This window comes from Cynocephalus volans, chromosome 8, assembly GCF_027409185.1.
Source record: "Cynocephalus volans isolate mCynVol1 chromosome 8, mCynVol1.pri, whole genome shotgun sequence".
Taxonomy (NCBI): Eukaryota; Metazoa; Chordata; class Mammalia; order Dermoptera; family Cynocephalidae; genus Cynocephalus; species Cynocephalus volans.
This window is the reverse complement of record NC_084467.1, coordinates 2,601,187-2,624,169: the sequence shown is the minus strand read 5'-3', so window position 1 is coordinate 2,624,169 and position 22,983 is coordinate 2,601,187. Positions and strand designations below refer to the sequence as shown.

The 22,983-nt window shown below is 50.9% G+C and overlaps 1 protein-coding gene across 4 annotated transcripts; it reads right to left on the bottom strand.

Moving 5' to 3' along the window:
• Window positions 1-1,446: 1,446 nt before the first annotated feature.
• DFFB (DNA fragmentation factor subunit beta) lies at window positions 1,447-22,848 on the bottom strand. 4 transcript variants are annotated; one of them, XM_063105968.1, is made up of 8 exons: window positions 22,695-22,848; window positions 21,541-21,667; window positions 17,640-17,828; window positions 16,565-16,644; window positions 13,988-14,158; window positions 11,804-11,904; window positions 3,106-3,401; window positions 1,447-1,479 (listed from the first exon to the last, which is right to left on the bottom strand). In XM_063105968.1, exons 1-7 carry the CDS (start codon window positions 22,815-22,817, stop codon window positions 3,137-3,139), a joined length of 1,056 nt encoding a protein of 351 aa, XP_062962038.1. In that variant the 5' UTR covers window positions 22,818-22,848; the 3' UTR covers window positions 1,447-1,479; window positions 3,106-3,136. The 4 variants fall into 4 exon arrangements, with proteins under 4 accessions (XP_062962038.1, XP_062962037.1, XP_062962039.1 ...); XM_063105967.1 differs by lacking the exon at window positions 1,447-1,479 and having other exon boundaries at window positions 2,192-3,401; XM_063105969.1 differs by lacking the exons at window positions 1,447-1,479; window positions 22,695-22,848 and adding an exon at window positions 22,055-22,115 and having other exon boundaries at window positions 2,192-3,401.
• Window positions 22,849-22,983: the final 135 nt, after the last annotated feature.

Here is a 22,983-nt window from a genome sequence, read left to right as displayed (position 1 = left end):
CAGGAGGCTCAGCCAAGCCTTGATGCCTTGGGTATTACTGGGGGTCAGTCATGTAGGCATGGAGTGCCCACGTGCAGACCCTAGCTGCTTGCACCCAGGCCCCCCGCCCCAAGTCAGACTGATGCAACAGCACCAGGGCTCCAGGCACACAGAAATACTCCCAGGCAAGAGATTCCAAGGCCTCCGGGGTTCTCCCAAGAGTCTGGACTGGGAAGAGTTGAAGAAGTAAGTCATCCCCTTCCTCGATCCCTTCGACAGCTCCCCCTGGCCTCTGCAGTTAAAACCCAGTCCTCACCCTGGCCTTAACTCACAGCATGGTCTGGCTTCTTAACCCTTTGACCATTGTCCTTCAGCCACAGCAGCCTTTTGTCAGGACCCTAACATGCGTCATCGGGCCCCCAGCTCTCTGCTTCAAATCCCCCGCCCACCCCATCCCCCCCCGCCTCTGCCACTCTCTCCATCTTAGCACCGTAACTCAGCTCCTATGGCAGGCTGATGGCCAGCTGTTTATGGTGTGCCTCCTCCCGAGCTGCAGGAAGTGGTGTTCCCTGCAGCCTTGTGCCCTGCATGGAGGCTGGCACAGGGCAAGCTGAGGCCCTCTGCAGACCCCCCTACAGGGCCTCTCTCTTCGAAGCACACTGCTGACACCAGGACCCTCCAGCAGTAGGTGACCCTCACGCCCATAGATCATGTGACTCCACACTGTCAGCACTTAGATTTTTCTCCCTCCTTTTCTGTGCAAATGCACAGACCATTAACCCATTGCAGGACAGCTCTCCAGGTGGCCTTGGACCAACCCAGTTCCCCCACTTCTCACACGTAGTTTTCAAGAATAAATAGTTTTCAAGAATAACCGTAGAATGCCCGGGAATGCAACATCCTGAGTCAGGGAGAGACTGCCTGGAGCAGCCTGTGCCGTTCCTCTCTCCCCTGGAAGCAGGATGTCCTTCAGAGCTTTGTCCAGGGAGTCACATGTCATATAACCCAGGTGGGCTGCCTTGCGGGAACTCTCAGCTGTGGTACAAGTGGGGCACAAACAGTAGAGACTCCATCCACCGCGAGCAGCTTTCTTGAGCCTTAAGGGATCAGCTCACAACGGATCTGAGGCTTCCACTGTCCCCTGCCACCTCTCTGTAAAGTAATAAACCCGCTTCATGTAACACATGAGAGAGTTCTGTCTTTCCAGATGCAGACAAGTTGATAACCGGTTCACAGTGAACCCGTTTCACACACGTTTTGCAGAGGCCCAGCTACTTTCTCTAAGCTGGGAGTCTGAGGGTCTGGGTGCCAGAACTCCTCGCTAGTGACAACTCTCCTCCATAGCAACCACCTAGCACCTCGCCCAGCTGAGGACCCAGAAGTGAGGAAAAAAATCCCCAAAGAGCGGCGGCGCGGCTGGGAAGGCCTTGAAGCCTTGCAGCACTTGCCCATAGTTCACCCACGCGGAGCTTGAACCAGCCTGGATTTCCGGTGTCCCACCTAGAGCAGAAACGAAACCTCAGATTAGGAAGGGGGAGGAGGAACAGGGGACAAGATGGGACAACAGTGAAGGAGGCCCAGAAGTCCTAATAGACATAAAATCTCAGAGAGTTGGCTAAGGGAGTGGCACCGTGGAGCCGTGAGGTAGAGGGAGAGTTGCCCTGCATGTCCGAGGCAAGCTGGCAACACCACTCGGGAGCTGTGTTTGAGAAGGAAGGACGGCCATCGAGAAAGCTTATAATCAAGAGACTAGCTGTCCAGGGTGCACGCCACTCCTGGAAAATGGAACAGCTTCTCCCACCTCTGCACCTCACGGCCGTCGGGCCAGCCTCCTTTTTGCACAGGTGCAATCTGCTGAGTTCCAGAAGTTCTCCAGCCTGTGCAAGGGGGATCTGGGAAGAGGAACCACGCGTCCTGGCTCCTGGGCCCCGACTGTCCCACTTTCCTACTTTGCTGATCAGACCACATAAACACCATGTGCCGTAGGCAGGACTTCTAAAAGTTACGCACACAGAACTGGCTTGTTCCGAGATACTGCTCTGTCAGTGAAGAAAATGGAACCACCCAGGTCAATTTTTAAAACATCATTGACCCTTGTTTTTACCCTCGTGTTCATCATTAACAGTGAGTACAAACTTATTTGACATGTTTATTTTTGGAAAATCTTTATTGCTTTTTCTGATTATACAATAAATGTAAAAAAACCAACTACTATAAAACGTATGACTTTTTAAAAAGTACACTTTAAATGCTCATTTCAAAAAACTCAAGTAATTATAAAGTACATGATTAAGAAAATGAGTCCACCATAATGCAATCCCGCCTGGCCCCACCATTGCTGCTGCTCCCCGCTTGGCATGCCTGCTGCACACTCTGCACACACTGCACACGGGGAAGGCGTGCACACCACCCTTTCATAAAACAAAGGGTCACACTCTGCAGAGTTAAGCATCCTGTGCATTTAACATAAACACGTATCTCATGAACGCTTAAAACTGCTATACAGTTTTGCATTATGTAGCTATATTAGGTTGAATCATGAAATTAATATATGACCATTTGTGATCTACAAAAACAGCAATTTCATATTGTTCAACATAAAGCCACTATCAGCTCTTCCCCTGCTGACAGACATTTGGAGGGCTTCTCACTTTCTGACAGTATAAACAATTCAGCAGTGAATGTCCTTGTACATTTTTTACAGAGTTAGAAACATTTTACTTTAAAAGTGTGACACCTCTCTTTTGGGCATTTAGAAGAGTCAGAGGATGGGGCTGGCCATTTATCGTGGAAACAGAGACTCAACAGAGAGCTGATGGATAAACAACTTGTCCCTTGGCCACGGCACCGTTTTAGTATGGAGACCACACTACATGAACATACAAAGTACTGGAAAAGTAGAGAATGGAGAAATCCCCGAGCTCAAAGACAATTCCCTGTCCCTACCAACCCGTATGACCAGGGACCCACAGAAGTCTGTGAGTACCCCAAAGCTGTTCTCTGGAAGTTGGGCTGTCAGAGGTATAGAAAACAGACTCAGAAATGGACTGAAATCAGATTTGTAGGAAACATTTTTTCTTAATTTTTCTAGAGACTACTGGAGTTACAAGGAAAGGAAACTAGCACCTGTTACAATCACACGCACCCTGTGGGGCCATCACAGGGGTGCAAAGGCAGTGCATGCGCGGCGCTGGCATTTCCGAGCAGGCCGCCGCTTCTTTGCCCTGGTCTGGGGCTTGTAGATTCTGGTCGGGTCACAGTTGCACTTGTGGGTGGTCTTCGTGTGGCAGGCAATGTGCACCAACTTCAGGTTCTCTGATGTAAAGAGCAGGCTGTAAAAATACTCCCAGTCTACTTCTCTTCCATCTCGTTCCCTAATTGCTTCCGCCAGCGTGGGGACGATGGTGCGTTTCTTTTCTATTCTGCAAAGTGAGGGAGAGACAGTCATCTGTGGCTACGGTGCCACAGGCCACAGGTTGCTGCAGCATGTTTCCTATCAAACCACAGAGATCCGGTTTCTACTTAAGTGTAGCTAAAACATAAAGCCGTGTTTGGCTGCTTACAGGAAAAGACCAGTGGAGAATTTTCAAGATTGCAAAAGGAAGCACACACAGAAACGGCCCCAGAGGACCGGGTGGCAATGAAACGGGCAGGGCTTATCCAACGGGCCCAGGCACCACTCTCCGAACGCGGCCAGGCCTGTCTAGCAGAGCCTGTGCCAGTGACGCAGCACGTCTGACTTCTCACAACTTGATTTGTGGCCATTGTTCAAAATGCTGAAAAGTACACACAAAAAAAGGGAGTCAACCACATTCCATCAACAATTTGGCTTATTTGCTTCTGCCTTTTCTCTATGTATATAGACTTACCAGAAAGTTACACAAGAATATATGAGAATTTTTAAAATAGAATCATCAATAAAGCTAAAGTCACCTTTGACTGCCACCTTAACTGCATTTCCCTCCTTCCCTTCCCAGATCAGTACTCAGGTTCAATATTCATCTCTCCAGTCCTAATCTTGTACTTTTACATGCATGTATGTGTGTCTACTTAAAAAAATACAATATGGCTTTGTGTGAAATTGTTTCACTTATAAACAATTTGAAAGGCCATGCAATAACAAGTGTAAGAACTTGTAAACTGATGACATGGAATTAGAAAGACCACGGCTGGGAGGGCTTGTGGCCAGATGGGGGACTAAACTGGCCCAGATAGACTCCTCTCCCCTATGACACGGGAACGCTGAATAAGTACCCTTTTTAAAAACACAAAGTTGTGATCAAAAGAAAGAAGGGGGCTCCCCACAGGCAGCTACACTCTGGGGGCTCCCCAGGGTCCCGGTCCCTGATATAGGCCTGAGGAGCCCTCGAGGGTGCGGAGTGGGGGCCGAGATCCCACTTCAGCCACTAAAGAAACGGGAAAGCTTGCACTGAGTGCAGGACTGTGGGTAAGAGGAAGGGAAACCAGCCACTGTGTCAGTTACCTTCTGCTGCATAACCGACTGCCCGAAAAGCAGTGTTTTCCGGAACTGGCCTGGCTCGCTGGCGGGGTCGACCCTCCTCCTCTGTGGTCTAACGCCCTCAGGGGTGAGGTCAGGCTCCCTCACACAGGGACAGCAATGTTCAGAGGACAAGCCCCAGTGTGCAAGCACTGAGCAGGCCTCTTTTGCTCTCTGCGTCCTGTCTGCTGTTGTCACGCAGCCAAGCCTGAATTCAGCATCAGAAGGGGGGCGGGTGGGGGTGCACAGGGTCCAGATGCCAGGAGTGTGGCTCCTTGGAAGCCTCCTGTGTAACCCCCCTTCCACTGACACCCACAGAGCCTGAGGCCTACGCCTTGCACAGGCATGTGGCCCAAATGTACAACACCAACGTGGCACAGGAGCCAACAGCAAGAACTAGTATAAAATTGTTCAGAACCACTGAGAACACTGGGCCTCTGGAGGAATCGAGGGCAAACCGCTCCGCAGGGATCCTGTGAGAAGTGACGCACAGAGGACACCCACGGGAAAACAATTCCCACTGCACATGAGCCCAGAATCCAAACGCACGCACGCGTGCAGAAGGAACAACAACACTGCGACAGGCAAGGGAGGGGACCAAGCAGCACCATCAGCACAGGCCTGCCCAGGCAGATCACTCTGCAGCAGACCCTGAGAAGCATGGGAGTCCCTGAGACCCCAGCTGCAGGGCATGGGGTCCCCAGACCCCCACTCTGACACCAGCTGCAGGGCATGGGGGTCCCCAGACCCCTCACTTCTGACACCAGCTACAGGGTTCAGGGGTCCCCAAGCCTCCCTCACTTCTGACACCAGCTGCAGAGTTCAAGGATCCCCAAGCCCCCTCACTTCTAACAACAACTGCAGAGTTCAGGGGTATAAAACCCCTCACTTCTGAAAACACTGCAGAGTTCAGGGGTCCATGAAACCCTCTCAGGTTCAATAATGTACCAAAGGACTCACAGAAACCACTGAAAGCTATTATACTCATGGTAACAGTTGATTACAGCTAAAGGCTATGGATTAAAATCAGCCAAGGTTAAGAGGTGTGTGCGGCAGAGCCCAGGAGAGTTCCAACCCAGGAACCCAGGTCACCCCCCCATGAAGTCACAGGCAGCACCAGTTTTTCCAGTGACGCTGTGTGACATCACACAGGGAGCACCGCCAGCAGGGAAGCTCACCGGGCATCAGTGTCATCGGTCCTTACAGGCCCTTTCACATGGACATGGCTGACTGCCCATGTGACCAGCCTCAGTCTCCAGCCTGTGAGGTCAAGTGGATACCGAGTGACCCAAAGCCCCCACCCTAAATGTCGTTAGACTATCCAGTGTGGCTTAAAGATAAATAAAGTAAATATAAAGATGCTCCTCCTGTCAGGCAGGACATTCCAAGGGCCTAGAGACATCTTCCAGGGTCAAAGACAAGGGCCAGACCTCTCTTTGGACCAGGTTAAATTCTTCACACACAACCATAAAATAACTATGCTTAAAACGGATGATTAAAGTGACTAAAAAGAAACAGAAATAATGAGACAAACTGGATAAAAGAGGCTTTTTTAAAAAAGAACCCAAAAGCACAACAAAAAAGGCAACACCGGCACACAGACTGGACAAGCTGCAGCTGGAGAGTGCGAGAATGACACGGGGAGTGCCCTGGTGACAGAGCACCACAGACTGGACACACTGCAGCTGGAGAGCACGAGGGGGTGACACGGGGAGTGCCCTGGTGACAGAGCACCACAGACTGGACACACTGCAGCTGGAGAGCACGAGGGGGTGACACGGGGAGTGCCCTGGTGACAGAGCACCACAGACTGGAACCACAGACTGGACACACTGCAGCTAGAGAGCACGAGGGGGTGACACGGGGAGTGCCCTGGTGACAGAGCACCACAGACTGGACACACTGCAGCTGGAGAGCACGAGGGGGTGACACGGGGAGTGCCCTGGTGACAGAGCACCACAGACCGGGCCTGCACAGCACACATTCCCGTTCCCCGGTTCTGGAGTGGGAGTCCCAGGTCCAGGTGCAGCAGGGTTGGTTCTGGTGAGTGCTCCTCCTAGCTGGCAGGTGGCCGCCTCCTCACTGCATCCTCACAAGGCGCGAGGTGGGAGTGGGGAGGAGCAAGCCTCTTCCTCTTCTTATGAGGACATCAGTCCCACTAGATTAAGGCCCCACTCCCATGACCAAGACCTCATTTAACCTTACTTACCTCCCAAAGACCCTATCAGCAGATGCAGTCATATCAGAGGTTGGGCTTTCAGCAGGTGAATTTTGGGGACACAATTCAGTGCACAGCAGGACACAGTAATGCAGCAGCACAGAGCTGGCAACATGAAAGAGCAGACAGCACGAGGAGGGTGGGATGAGAAGGCCCCGCACGGCCCAGACCCGAGACAGCTCTGGAGGAGCCACACGGGGGAGCGCGAGAGCGACACCCGCCGGATGCTCATGGACCTTCCAAACTAAAGAACAGCAGGTCTTCAGAACAAAGACAAGTCCTAGTCGCAATGAAAAGAAAGACCTGTACCTAGAGACATATCATTTTCGAAGAGAAAGAGAACACTAAAACCATATAAAAACGGCAGAAAATCAGACTAACAGACTTCTCAAGATCAGATGCTGGAAGACAATGGAATCTTTCTTCAAAGTACTGAAGGTAGATACTTGTTAACCAAAAACCCAATATTAGCTAATTACTCAAAGGTAGAAGCTGTGTGCACATTTTCAAAGACTGGAGAGAACTCACCCTCCCAGACCCTCGTGAAAGACAACAAAGGGCCAGACACAGAAACAGGGTGTGACAACAGCACGAGGGTGAGCAGCACGTGGGGACAGAGATGGTGGCTCTGCTGGTGACTGTAAGGAAGTGTTGGCCACAGACACACACCAGCATTCTGTGCAGCATTAACACAAGGGGGTGCTCTGCAAAAAGAGCACTGAAGGGTGGAGTGACAGGCAAGGGAAAAGAAAACTCAGTTAAATCAACAAAAGACACCAGAAGCCCCCCAAAAGGTAAGAAAATGGTACAGCAAACAGGAAACCCAGAACAAAGTAGCAAAAACAAATTCAAATCTATTCACTCAATGAAATATCCAATAAACATTAGCTGCCTGGCCACTGTGGCCAGACACTGGGACACAGCTGAGAGCGGGAGACCTGCAGTGTTGCTGTGCTGGTGGAGACAGCAGTGTCCTATCACACACACGGGCTCCCGGCACCCACGGAGAGATGGACAGCCTCAGATGAAAACAAAAGGTGGCTAAACTTGCACGACGAGACACACCCAAACCCAGTGACACGCAAAGGTCGAATGAAAGCAGTGGAAAATGCCATGCTAGCCAAGAGAAAGCTGGCAAAGCCACAGAAACCCAACGAAGTGGAATTTGGGGCAAAAGCATTATGCGTATAAAGAAAGTCTTAGCACATTCACAAATGTTGACCATTTACAAACAGAACACAGTGGAAGATACGTAGGAATATAACAAGACATTGAGAACAAGCACAAAAACAAGTCTGGAAACCACACACCTCTAGATAATTCATGGATCCAAAATAAAATCTTCCATCTTGCTTCCTCTCGCCATGTGATCCTGCACCTGCCAGCCGCCTGCCACTTTCCACCAGGAGTGGCAGCAGCCAGAGGCCCGCGCCAGATGCAGCTGTCCCAGAATCGTGAGCCAAAGAAACCTCTTTTCTTTATAAATTAGAAAATAAAATAAAATAAAATAAAATAAAAGCATAATGGAATTAGAAAATGTTTAGCACTGAATGACAAATTCTGAACTTGTGGGATGCAGACAAAGCAGCATTAAGAGAAATTTGTAGCCTTAAATATATGTTAGAATACAAGAGAGAGACAAATGAATGATTAAGCACAAACAAACCCAAAAAAGGGAGTAGGAACAAAAAAATAAAAGCAGGAGTTTACTAAGGGCCAAAGACGGCCAAAGACCACTGTGAAGAACGCTGTGAGGGCAGTCCACCATGGACAACACGACCCGCACACAGCAGGTGACACACAGAAGACGGCGTTGGCAGAAATGCCCTCCGACCTAAGCAGAGGGGATACCTGCTTTCCAGGGCCACACTGCGGCCCATCCCCAGAGGCAGGATTCTTCAGGGCCAAGGAGCGAGGCCCACCCAGAGCCCATGTGGAGACCCCGTCACCACCCTGCCCTGGCCATGCTCCCAGTGCCTGGGACCTGCAACGTCCTTCCCAGAGGCCTCCAAGCTGCTTCAGGGCCTGCACAGGCCTCTTCACCAGTCCACCCTCCTCGGACAGGCTTCTACCAGTGCATATACCCCTAGCCTGAGGGGCGGGGGTTGAGAGCCTGGATGTACCATGGCAGGCTCCCATGGCATGAAGTGGCACTAGGTGTGGGACAAGAAGGGGCAGGCCTGGGATGCCAGGCCACAGTGGGCCAGGGGCCAGCTCCCCTGTGCTGCCACATTCCAGAACTCCAAGAAATCTACGAATTCTTCTCGAACCTGGAGCCTGGCCTTCCAGGCCACAATGATGTCTTAGTCCAAGTAGGAGGACAGCGTGTGTTTTATTCACAGTTTGTTTGCCTTTTAACTCTTAAGCATTTAAACATGTGGCAGGTGACTTTGAGCCCCACAGATGTCAGGGCAGGCCTGTGGCTATGGCATGGAGAAAACAGGCTAGTGTTTCTCCAACTTTTTCATAAATGGTGGTAAAAAACACATTTTTCATTAAAACCCAATACACATATCTATGTGTAAATATATATATTTCAAAAGAAAGAAATATAACTAACTGAAACAAACATTTCATGAAACATGCCTCTGGCTCATGCTGTGCATTCTGTTCTAGGCTGGCCTATGTCACTTTTTAATGCTGGTTGTGTTCCTAGATTGATGTCCCCACCCTCTAATGGGTCATGAGAAGGACAAGAGCAGAAAGTCATGGACAGCCCAGAGATCACCTTTGAGTGCTCAGTGCATGTGGGCAGGGGTACAGCAAAACAGTAGAGAAAAAATAGCAGAAAATCACTATGATAAACGGGGCAGGGAAGGATTTCTAAACATACAAAAAGGAAAAGATATGTCTGAGTACATTAAAATTTAAAACCTGTCCTGATAAGAGACATCATACTATTAAAAGACAAGCCAACACTGGAAAAAGATACCTGTAATACAAATAGCCACCAAAGAAATAGTAATACAGAATATGTAAAGAATTCCTACAAATAAATAAGACCAAAAACTCAATCAAAACTAAGCAACGCAGAAGACAAAAATGGCCAATAAACATCTAAAGAGGGGCCGGCCCGTGGCTCACTCGGGAGAGTGTGGTGCTGATAACACCAAGGCCACGGGTTCGGATCCCATATACGGATGGCCGGTTCGCTCACTGGCTGAGCGTGGTGCTCACAACACCAAGTCAAGGGTTAAGATCCCCTTACCGGTCATCTTTTAAAAAAAAAAAAAAACAAACAAACAAACATCTAAAGAGATATTCAATCTTCCTATAATCAGGAAAATAAAAATTAAAGCAAGAGAGTCTGTCTCTCACCTATCAGACTGGGAAATGCAAAGTAGTGCCACGGCACCAAGGGGTGTCTAGTGGAGGGAGTTATGTCCCCCAAACTCACTGAAGCTTGAATGTGTCCCCCAAGTTTTATGTACTAGAAACTTGGCCCCCAGTGTGACTGTTAAGAGGGCGGGAAATCCTATTACAGTAATTGAAAGGTGGGACCTTGAAGAGGTGATTGGGTTGTAGGACCCTGCAGTAGTGAATGGATTAATAATGGTGGTCAGGGGCGTGGTTCTGAGGGCTTTAAAAGGACAGAGAGGAAAGTCTGTCTCTGCTCTCTCTGCTTCCACCATTTTCACAATATGATACTCTGCCTTCACTGTCACCACTACCAAGACTCTCACCAGAAGTGTTACCTGGCCATTGGACTTCCCAGCCTCCGAAACTGTAAGCAACAGAAATAGACTAATACAGGGCAGCAAGGACAGGGAGCAATGTGAATGCACAGGACTGATGAGTGCATAAACCAGGACACTCCAGAGAATGACCTGGCGACACAGAGAGGGGAGAAGGGCATCACCAACCCCCAGCACTTCCCTAGAGGAACTTGAGGGCAGACCCTGGGGCAGTCCCTCCCCACCTGGAATGCACACCCAAACCCCAGGCACCTGGCTAATGGGTGGATGGGGCCTGAGAATCTGCATTCCTAACCAGGTCCCAGATGCTGCTGATGCTTCAATGTGAACACACTTTAAACAGCATGAAACCAGGAGATCAAATGAGTTCATTCCATATGAGTGTTCATCGCAGGGTTTTTATAACAGTGAAAAATTAGAAATAACCTATATGCCAAAAAAAATTTTTTAATTAAAATTAAAATTAAAAAAAAGAAACCACCTGAATGCCTACCAGCATGGAAACAGATGTTAAAACCAGAGTGAAGACCATACTTCTTCCAAAAGTGAAGAAGTATTCTGCACCTGTTAAAATGAATGTACCAATCCACAAACGCGGCACCGTAAGTACAGACGGGACGAGAAGGCACACTGCACAGGAGCAGAGCATGACATCCCCTATGTGTATGTTAAACTCACACACATGGTAAAGCTTTATAAGCAGGTATCAGAAGGACACACAGAACGTTCAGGAAGGGGGTGAGTACAGAGGGATAAAAGGAGGCTTCAACCAGAGCTACAATGTTTTACGCACTTTTAAAAAAATCTGATTCCAAAAAGCAATAGAGCCATTTTAAGGGCATTTGAAGCTCTTCGTCTTCATAAAACAAGGTCAAAGATATAATTATACTCGAGGAAATTGTCTCGATTTAAAAGAATGAAGTCTTCCATCCTGCCTTGTTTTTAGAATGAACTGGCATAGAGCTGGGATACCTCTAAAAACAATCCTGCTGGCCAAGAATTGGTTCAACAAGGAAAGCCCTACACAACACAACAAGACAAGGGCTCCCACTTTCCGAGTTCGTCCTTGTCCGTGCACACAGCACACAAGCTCTGGCAGCCGATGACCAGTCCCCGCATGGGGCCAGGCCCTGTGCCCTGGAAAAGGCCTGCAGCCCCCAGCTCCTCCCACAGACAGGACCTGGAGGGGAGCACAGGCCAGCTCGGGGTCAGGCACAAGCACTGACGGTGGGACGAGCAGCGCACACCCACCAGCAGTCTCTTCCATGCTGCACCCCAGGGCCATCCCAGGTGGTACTACATAGGCACAACAGGCAAAACCATGCCAGGGCCAGAAGCCCACTCAGCGCCCTTCTCGTTTGTGAACCTGGTCTCAGCGACAGATGCTCCCAAAACTGGAGAGTGCACACTTACATGTGATCCAGGTTCCACGTGCTGAAGAGGATCCGGCTCTCCCTGTTGCTGTATGGGTTGATGGAGTGCCTCGACACGCAGGCGTCCTTGTCGAAGGGACCCTGGGGGCCAAGAGGGACGAGGGAAGGCTGGCCAGTGAGTCTCTTCCCCACTGTGCCCAGCACCCATTCAGAGGAGCCTCCTGGGAAGTGTGCCCCGTGGGGAATCTAGGCCCTAACCCCTCTGCTATTTTGGAGGGACAAAGAATTCAGCCTTTCACGGGAAACAGGCTGGGGAAGGTGCTGACTTGTCCAGGCCACATGGATATTTCCCTGAAATTCCAGGAGTCTAAGTCTGAGTGGGCTGGGTCACAGCATCCACTGTGGCCACGTTGCTCGTCATCCGCACTCTTGTTCACACGCAGGCTTTTATGGAACACAAGCTGAGCACCCGCCACCCTGCACGCCACTGTGCCAGAGACTTGCAGCTCCCCCACTGCCACGCCAGGGCCACTCCAGTGCCACACGGCCCACTCCCACAGACCCCTGGGCATCGTTCACCTCAGCCCTGAAGCTTCACCTCCCCCAAGGCCTCCAACTGCCTCCACTGCAGCCCAGGACACTGGCTGTCCCCCACAGGCCCTCACACCCCGGCACTAGCCACCTCTGCCCTGGCTCCTGTGCACGTCTCTCACCTTCCACTGCACTGGGGCCTCCATGAAGGCAGGGCTGGGGGATTTTCCTTCTTCGTGAACCCAACACAGCGCACGGTGCCTGGCACCGAGTACTCGCAAGTGTTTGTGTGACCTCATCTGAAAGCTGGAGGGTTAGCTAATTTGGAAGAAGCATTCTTATGGTCAGGGTCCATCGGTCCAACACCCATGGGAAGAAACTACCCTGCAGAAGCGGCAGGGTGCCTTTTTCAGTGGTATGAAGCCCCAGAGCCACCGGCCCCTGCTGCTGGAGCCACTGCAGGGCACCGCAAGGGCCACGGGCGTAGGGGAGGGTTTTGCTGCAAATGTAATTTGCAGTTTGTAAGTGGCAAGAGATGCTACCTTGATAGCTCTCCATGCCACAGTGGGGCCCAGGTATTCACCAGTGCCCCAGATGCCATCACCTCAAGGTTGAGCCATGCTGGACACTCTATGAGGGACACCCAAGAAAGCAGTGGCAGCCCGTGCGACCTCACAAAGGTCATGGCCTCTGGCCTCCAGACACCTGGTCTGCAGTGCCAGAGGCGGCAGCACCTGCTTGCAGTGGTGCTCATGTGATTTGTTCAAGTGTCCATGAGGAGGCCCAGCCGGAATCTGGGGTGCAGCTCAGAAGGCTGCTCCTACCCGACGCCACCCTGCCTGGTAGTCACATGCAGCCGCAATTCCTGAGCTACCAGAACCCTCTGTCACCTGGAAAGTTTGTCTGGGTGGCTCCTGAACTGTTTCCCTCTCCTCAGTCCCCCCAGATTAGTGTCGCCACCCCTACTGACTTCAATGACACCAGCCACGGCAAGCCCTCTGCTCTCCTGCACCTCAGTCCCCACGAGGTCATCAGCTCTGAGAGTGAGGTCCCTGGACAGGGATGTGTCAGCAACGCAGATTCTCGGGCCCTGCTGCAATGGTCTGAATGTTTGCATCCCCCAAAATTCACTTGCTGAAATCCTAACCCCCAAGTGGATGGTATTAGGAGGTGATGCCTTTGGCAGTGATTTAAGTCATGAGGGTAGAGCCCCCATGATGCAGTTAGTGCCCTTATAAAAAGAGACCCCAGAGAGCTTGCTCTTCTCTCTCCACCATGTGAGGACACAGTGGGAAGGTGCTGTTTGCAGCCAGGAACAGGGCCTCAGCAGATCTGCCAGCGCCTTGATCTTAGACTTCCAGTCTCCAGACCGTAAGAAAGGTCTGCTGTTTAAGCCGTACCGTCCGGGGTAATTTGCCGTAGCTGCCCGAGCTGACTGAGACCCTGCCCAAACCTACTGAAGCAGAAGCTCTGGGAAGGGCCCCGCAGTCCTCTCCCAGCCCTCAGGGACGCCCTCGCGCACTGGGAGTGAGCGCCGCTGGCTGAGGTCATCATCCCGCACTCGGAATGTGAGGGCTGCACCTCCTCGCGAGGCCGTCCCAGGCAGGCTGAGGGCTGACATCCTCACCCGCCTCGCCTGGAGGGCTGCACTCGCAGGCCTCTGGGTGGCCCCGGGACACGGTACACAGCTCACCTGGCAGGAGAACCAGCCTTCAGGTGTGCAGAGACGGTCGCCAGCCTCAGCGCCTCTGTCGAAGTAGCTGCCGTTGTACTGCACATACTTGAGCTTCTGGCCCATGCAGCCGAGGACCCGCGTATATTCCTCTTGGGCTTCTGCACTCATCATCGATGTGTAAGAGCTCACCTTGAAAGACAAGGAACATGTCTGAGCCTGTCACACATGCCCTGAAACCTGCACCAGGTCCCAACCCACCCCACTCCACAGCCTCAGAGGCCCTGCCCCAGCCCCATCCTGCAGCCAGAGGGGCTGAGTTCACAGGACCACACGGCCACTGCTTGGCTGTCCCTCCTGGGAAGCTGCTCTGAGCCCATGAAGCTAAGCACAACAGGAGGCTGGGTGGGAACTAGAGGTGGCAATGTAGCTCACGGTAGCGGCTGTCTCACTGTCTCACTGTTGTCAGGCGAGCAGTGGTCATCGGAAGAGCCAGGGCCATTGTCCTTGGAGCAGAAAGCATCAGTAGTGGTTGGTAAAACTACAATGAGCTAGGTTAGCAAATTCGGGGAACAGTCACCAAGACCTCGCAGAGATGCAGAAAAACAGAGAAGGCAGCGAGTGCTAGCAACGTGCTGTGCCAAGTGGGGGAGCCGAGGGCATAGAAGCTTGGCCACGTGTGGCAGCGTGGGGACAGGACATGCCCCTTGAGGGGCCTCCGCGGGGCCCTCCACATGCTTAGGGTGTGTTGTGGCATGTCACTGCATGTCATGGTATGTAATGAGGACACCCAAGTTCAGATGGGGCAGACAGAAATGAGGGGCAGAGCTGGCTCCACCCTTGGGAGGGGGGTGGGGGGAAGGGTTTAGAGAACCAAGGACAGGCTCTCAAGAGGGAGGGCCAGGTGATGGACGAGGGGTGACCTGCGCCTCAGCTTGGGCTGCCTGGACCCTCAGACCTGGGCCAGCACCTGTCGACTTTGGACCCAGTCAGGCAAATAACGAACTCAAGCTCTGGACATCCTCTCCACTGCTGCCTGGAAGAAGCTTGGCATGGGGGTAGGGAGTAGGTGGGCAAGGACCCACCACTGTCCCCACCTGCACTCCAGTGTCACATAGCCCACTTGAGCACAGGGGAAGACACCCGACAGGTGCTTGCCTTCCTGGGAGGGAACAACGATGGCAGGGCAGGTGCAGGATAAAGGCACAGGGGTGGCAACACAGCAGAGAGGCCCCAAGCAGGAAGATGTGCCAGGCGGGAGCAGGAGCTCGGGAGAGACATGGGGAAGGGCCGAGCAGGGAACAAGGTGAGGCACACAGGGCCAGGAGGGGCCTCAGACACCCCAGCCCCAGCAGCCCTCAGCGGAGCATGCTCCCCAGGAATACACTCCTGTGCCTGCTTCTCCACCAAAAACTAAAGTTTGTTCAAGATCTTGGTGGGGGTGGAAGCTGAGGGAACAGGCCGACCTCAGAGTTACTTCCCACCACACAAGCACAAGGCCAAGCTGGCACGAAAACAGACTGAGGAGCTCCAGGCCGTGTGCCCCCACCCCACCCACTGTCGCCAGAGCTCCTGCTGCCGATCGCGATCGCGCACCCACAGGACAGCCACCGAGGTGGACAGCTGTCCCTAAGCCATCCCTCCTCTGTCTGCCCCATCTGGGAAGGCCTGAAGGGAGCTGCCCAGAACCCAAGGTGCCAGGACAGCGCAAGGCCCACGCGACCAAACCCCCCAGAATGGGGACACTTCTTCCGCCCCCAAATCTGTAGCTTTCTTTCAATCTGTCATCTGTCATTGGGGTCTACTTCTTTGTTGAGAGGAAGCAGAACAGATCACACCAGGGCAATGGACCCAGGGACTGATTTCTTCTTGAAAGCCAAAAGCAGTTTCCACCGGGAGCTTTTAAATGTTAAATTTGCATCTGTCTGCCTCTCACAGCTCCCAGAGAAGGAAGGACTAGTCTACTCAAAAATTCTGAGCTCAGACCCAGCAACTGCTCAAAGTGCCTCTGGAAAGCGATAACTCAGCCGCTGCCACCTCTTCTCAGAGGTCAGATACTGTCACACCACACAGCGCCACAGGAGAGAAAAACTTGAACACGCTGGAAAAGAAAGGCTCCTGCCCAACTGTGGAGTATCCATCACAATGGTGGAGAAAGAAAAGATGCTTATTTGGGATAAGTTCATGTTATAACTGAACTGAGATAGGGAGATATTCAAGGGTCAGTTCTGTTCAGAAACATTTAATGAGAATTACATGCAAAACAGAGGGGGAAGAGTTGCTCTGGCTTGGCAACGGCAATCCCAGTGGAACGGCAGCCAGGCCCAGGAAAGGGTCTAGCACCCCGCCTTGAGAAAAATGGACAGATGCCAGATGTGCAGAAGAGACAGACCAGGAAAATGGTGAAGCCGTGTGCTTCTCCCAGGCACTCGGCCCATTCACTGGCTCATCACATCAGAGCAGCCTGAGCAGGTAAATAATCACGGGAGAGAGGGCCCCGCCAACTGCCCACCCATCCTGGGAACCAGGAGCTTCCTGAGCCCGCAGAGATAGGATCCCTGAGCCCACGCAGCATACCCGGCCTTAACACAGGTTTACCTCTCTCAAGTAACTCCGGATCCGGCTCTCACAGCTATATCTCATATAGCTGCACTTATTCTTAAAGCGGGACTCCAAGCCTGCAAGGAAGGAGAGAAGACCCCATGGAGCCCACGGACAGGCCAGGGGCCTCTCAGTCTGTGCCCTGCCTGGCCCGGGCACCAGGCACAGCAGAATGCTCGGGTCAACTGCTCTATCTTGAGAAATACTCTGATAGTGATGTGCCCAGTGTCTCTGCATGGTTTCTGTCTGTTCTTGGAGGCACCCCCAAAACTACTGAGGGGCTTCTGCTGCCTGGCCCCATAACACTCCTTTTCCAAGAGGGCTGCCATCCCTTGTGGTTTGAACTGGCCTAAAAGGCCATTCCAAAAAGAGGAAGCAACCCAGGCTTCCACTGATGAATGCATGGATGAGCAAAATGTGGAACATCTATACGATGGAATATTATTCGTGCTCAAAAAGGCAGGAAATTCTGACACATGCTACAACATGGGTGGACCCTGAGGACACTATGCTAAGAGAAATAAGCCACAGTCACAAAAGGACAAAGACTATGTGATTCCACTTCTGTGAGGTCCCTAGAGTAGTCAAATTCATAGAGACAGAAAGTACAAGAACGCTGTCTGCCAGGGCTGGGAGGAGGGGAATGGGCAGTGTTGTCTCACAGGGACAGAGTTTCAGTTTTGCAAGATGAAAACAGTTCTGGAGGTAGATGGTGGTGATGGTTGCACAGCAACGTAAACGCACTTAACGACACTCAACTGTCCACTTAAAAATGGTTAAGGTGATAAATTTCACGTTACATGCATTTTGCCACAATTTTAGAAAAATACAAAAAATAAAAGGCCCATCCGACAGCTGTTCAGGGACTCTGACCCACCACGGGAGTCCTTGCTGGGTGCCTTCCCTCCAAGGCCCAGGAGCTCCCAGTGAGTCCCCCAGCGCAGCCCCCGAGAGGCCAGGCCAGCCCTCTGTTGGAACCTGGAATGGAGCCCAATTTCTCCCCGTGCCTCTGGCTCCAGGGAAGCCCTTCCCCTGCCCGCCCCAGCCACCTGGTGCCCGAGTCCCCACACACCTTCAAACCAGGGGGCGTCCTGGGCCCGGGTCTCTGCAGCAATGTTCTGGCTGACGGTGTGCAGGAGGTCAGCCAGTAGCTTCTGCCGTAGCGGGGCCTGCTCATCGCACAGCAGCTGCTGGGCGGCCTGGATGAGCCCCTCGTGCAGCTCGTGAAACACACTGAGGAAGCGACCGATGTCACTCGCATCTGTTACCCACATGAGACACACAGAAACACATACAACCCAGTAGAAGACATACCCACAAGAAGAGGCTCTGACCACTCTATGACCCCGTCACTCAGAGTCTAGGGTCTGCCAGAACTCAGACCCCAGACGTCCCAGCCTTGTCCTTGCCCTGACACAACCAGCTGGTGTGACTCCGCCCCGACTCCATTCCTCTGGCCACCCACGTGTCAGGGTGGTGTGAAGACAGATGAGGAAGGCACAGACGTGCTTAAAAAATGACGGAACAAATGGCAGAGTAAACATCCAGTCTTCCTTTTGGCCTCTCTCCTCCAAAGCCGCCTCTTTTCTGCACCTTCCCTTGAGACCTGACTCTCAGCCCTTCCAACAGCTTTCCTGCTTTTTCCTGCAGCCTTTCCACAGCTCCCTAAGGTGATGAGCTCTCCAACCAAGCTCTTGACATGAAGTGAGCCAAAGGCTAGTGGAGTGGATTGAATTATGTCCCCAAAGCTCATAGAAGCTTGAATTGTGTTCCCCAAGTTTTATGTATTGGAAACTGAGCCCGCACTGAGACTGTTAAGAGGGTGGGAACTCCTATCATGGCAATTGAAAGATGGGGTCTTGGAGAGGTGATGGGATTGTAGGACCATGCAGTAGTGAATGGACTAAAAATGGTGGTCAGGGGCGTGGTTCTGAGGGCTTTAAAAGAAGAGGGGAGTCTGGCTGTCTCTCTCTCTCTGCTTCCACTACCTTTCAATGTGAGACCCCTGGGTCACTGTGGCCACCACCAGATGGACTGGACTTCTCAGCCTCAGAAACGGTAAGCAATTAATTTCACTTTCTTTATAAATCACCCAGTTCCAAGTATTTTGTTATAAGCAACAAAAACAGACTAATGCAGTCTACCAAGGACTGTCACAAAATATTAGCAGACAGAATTCAGTAATATGAGAAAAGCAGCACACAGTCACGGCCAAGCGGGAACGCAAGGCTGGCTCTATATTCAAAAATCAATGTGATCTGCTCTATTAACAGGCTACAGATGCAAAGTCACAAGATCATCCCAAGTGATGCAGAAAAATACAGAAGGGAACTTGCAGCCATAGGGCTTGGTGAAAATTTCTCAGACTTAACACCAAAAGCACAGGCATTAAAAAAAAAAAAAAATCTGACAGAACAAAAAGACAAGCAAACAAGCTACAGAGTAGAAAATATCTGTGAACCAAATATCTGAGAAAGAACTCATATCCAGAAAAAAATTAGGAAAAAAGGGGCTGACCTGTTAGCTCAGTTGGTTAGAGCAAGGTGTTGTAACACCAAGGTCAAAGATTCAGATCCCCGTACAGACTAGCTGCCAAAAAGAAAAAAGAATTAGGAAAAAAAATTGAAAACTCAATGGTAAAAAGATCAAATGAGAACATGTACAAAAGACACAAAGAAACACTCCACCAAAGAGAATCTACAGATGGCAAATAAACACATAAAAATACATTCAACATCACCAGCCATCAGGGAAATGCAAATTAAGACTAGATGAGATATCACCACATTCCAATCAGAATGACTAAAATAAAAAATGACAACATCAAAAGCTAGCAAGACTGCAGAGCAACTGGATCTTTCACGCACCACCAGTGGAAAGGTGAAACGGTACAGTCACTCGGGAAAAGTTCGGCAGTTTCTTTTCCTTTTGTTAAAACAGCTTTGAGATATAATTCCCATTTCTTACAATTCACTCATTTAACAAGTACAAGTCAATGGTTTTAGTATATTCAGAGTTGTGCAACTATCTCCACAGTCAATTTTAGAACATTTTCTTCATCTCAAAAAGAAACCTCGTACCCTTTTGCTATGAACCTCTCTCCTTCCATCCCCTGGCCCTAAACAACCACTCATCTATTTTCTGTCCCTAGACTCCCCTGTTCTGGATGCTGCATATGAATGGAATCTTATTATCTGTGGTCTTCTGTGACTGGCTTCTTTCACTTGGCATGTTTTCAAGCTTTCTCCATGTTGTGCTTCATTTGTTCTCATAGTCAAATGATATTTCATTGTATGGACATACCCCACTTCGTTTATCCATTTGTTCATCCATGCAGATTTGAGCTGTTTCCACCTTTTGGCTTTTATGAGTAAAGCTGCTACAAACACTCATGTACAAGTTTTCATATGGACGTGTGTTTTCATTTCTCTTGGGTATACACCTAGGAGGGTAATTGTCAGGTTATATGGTGACCTTGTTTAATCATTTGAGAACTGCCAGACTCTTCCACAGCAGCTGCACCATTTTACATCCCACCAGTGGTGTATGAGGTTTTCAATTTCTCCACATCCTCGCCAACACTTGTTCTCCTAGTGGATGTGAGAGGGTATCTCATTGTGGTTTTGATGTGCATTTCCCTGATAACTAATGATATCAAGCCTCTTCTCATGTGCTTATTGACCATTTGAATATCTTCTTGGAGACTGTCTCTGTTCATATCCTTTGCCCAGCTGTAAACTAGGTTGTCTTTTTACTACTGAGTTGTAAAAGTTCTTTCTTTATATATTCTGATACAAGTCTCTTATCAGATTGGTGATTTACAAATATTTTCTCCCATTCTGTGGGTTATCTTTTTACCCTCTTGAAGGTAACCTTTGAAGTACAAACATATTTAATTTTGATAAAGCCCAATTTATCTGGGGTTTGTTTTTTTTGTTTGTTTTTGTTTTTTTGTCTTTTGGGGTTTTTTGCTTATGCTTTTGGTGTCATATCCAAGAATCTTTTGCCAAATCCAAGGTCTTGAATATTTACCACAATGTTTTCTTTTAAGTGTTTTATATTTTTAGCTCTTACATTTATGTCTCTCATCCATTTTGAGTTAACTTTTGTGTATGGTACAAGGTAAGGGTCCAACTTCATCCAGAATACAAAGAGTGTATTCTTTCCCCCCATTAAATGGCCTTGGCATCCTTGTCAAAATCAGTAGACCACAGACACACAGATTTGTTTCTGGGTTCTCTCTTCTAGCCCACTGATCTATATGTCTATCCTTGCACCAGTGCTGCAGTCCTGATTACCACTGCTTTGCAGAAAGCTTTGAAATCAGGAAGTGTAAGTCCTTCTACTATGTTCTTTTTCAAGATTGCTTTGGCTGTTCTGGGTCCTGTGAAATTCTATATAAATTATGGATTGGAATCAGCATGTCAATTTCTACAAAGAAGCCAGCTGGAATTTTAATAGGGACTGTGTTGGATTTGTAGACCAGTTTGGGAAGTACCACCATCTTAACATTGTTAAGTTTTCTAATCTATGAACATGGGGTGTTTTTCCATTTATTTAGAGCTTTAATTTCTTTCAACAAAGTTTTGTAGTTTTCAAAGTATAAAACTTTTGGTACCTTTTCCCCAAGTATTTTACTCTTTCTGATGCTATCATAAATAGGATTATTTTCTCAATTTCATTTTTGGATTGTTCATGATAAGTATATAGAAGTACAATTGGTTTTGTGTATTGATATTGTATCCTGCAAAATTGCTGAGCTCAATTATTAGTTCTAATGCTTTTAGTGGATTCCAAGGATTTTCAACATACAAGATCATGTCACCTGCAAATAGAGTTTTACTTTTTCCTTTCCAATCTGGATGCCTTTTATTTATTTTTCTTGCCTAACTATCCTGGCCAGAACATCCAGTACAATGTTAAATAAAAGTGGCAAGACATTCCCACCCATCTCCAAAGTCTGTGCCACTTACAGCCCTGCCAGGTCTGGCCCTCTGTGAGCAGCACGAGCTCAGCGTTGTCAGGGATGCTGGGGAAGTAGTCTTCAGTCACCTCCGTCCCATCCTCGTACAGGCACAGCCGGGAGCCAGGCACAGGGAGCTGGGGTGGGAGGGGAGGAGGAAAAGCAGGCAGACCCTTACTCACTGGGTCTCAGGCGGGCCACTCTCCGATCAGCAAGAGGAGGCCTCATCTGCAGACCTCACAAACAACAAGAATGAGCCGTGTGTGAAGAACTGAGCTCAGGATGCCGTCTGTGTGCAATGGCTGCATGAACACCCAAGACAAGCTTTCAGCATCCAAGAATCCACCGGTCAAAATGAGGGTAACATACTATAGGTCCTTCTAAGGACTTTACATGAAAAGTCATGTAAAAATAGGCATGAAGTGGTGACTGCTTTGCGGGATTCACCACAGGGGCCTTTTTAAAATGAGCTCCTTGAGGGCACTTAAAATACGAGCCTGTTTCAGAAAGGGATGCCTCACTACCTCCGCTGAGCTCGTGAACATGTCCCTGTCGGTGACTGCGCGTCCACTGACAACTGCAGTGACAGAGGCTGAGCCATGACGGAGAAGGCCTCACCGAGAGTGGCCCGCTGCCTCCGTCCGCGGCAGGTGACCGGCACCCGGCTCTGTTAATCTGCCGAGGTCTGGCTCCCTGTCCCTCCTCGCTGGCCAGTTTTCGGCATGTTCATGGCCACTCCCATCACGAGCACCACCGCCCCCACGTGCACACACGTGCGACCCTAGCGCAGATCGGAGCCCACTAAAGAGAACAAAATAAGAATAAGAAGACTGACGGCTGAAAAGCTCAGCCATGGGGGCCGAAAGGGCCTCGAGAGGCCCCGCCCCTCCACGTCTCAGAAGGGTAAGCTGAGGCCGGAGGTGAGGGGGCCGGGGCCGAGGGAGGTGAGGGGGCCGGGGGAGGTGAGGGTGCTGAGGCCCCCGATCCCCGGTCTCCCGACCCCCCGTCCAGGGCGGTCCCTACCCGAGGGCCAGGGCAGCAGCGTTGACGTGCCACGGCCGCACCCCTAACCGCAGCCGCGCCCGGCAGCCGGAGGGACGCGCTGGCTCCGGCGCGGCGCCGCCGGCCCCTGAGCCCTCCCACCGCCCGCGGCCCGGCGCGCACCTGCAGGAGGTGGCAGCCCTTGCGCAGCAGCTCGCGGCAGCTTCTGCCCGCCACCCCGAACTTCCCCGGCCTACGCAGCGCCCGCAGCTTCACGGCCTTGGGCTTCCGGAACACCGCGGACATCCTCGAGGCCTGTGGCCCGGCCACTGGTCGTCGCCCGGGGTCTGCGCGGGGCGGGCACTGGGTGCTGCGAGCCCAGAAACTACACCCCGGAAGTGTGGGGCGGGGCCTCTGCTCGTCCGCAGGCGGAGCGGGGCCTCTTGTGCGCAGGCGCGGGGGCTCGCGCGCA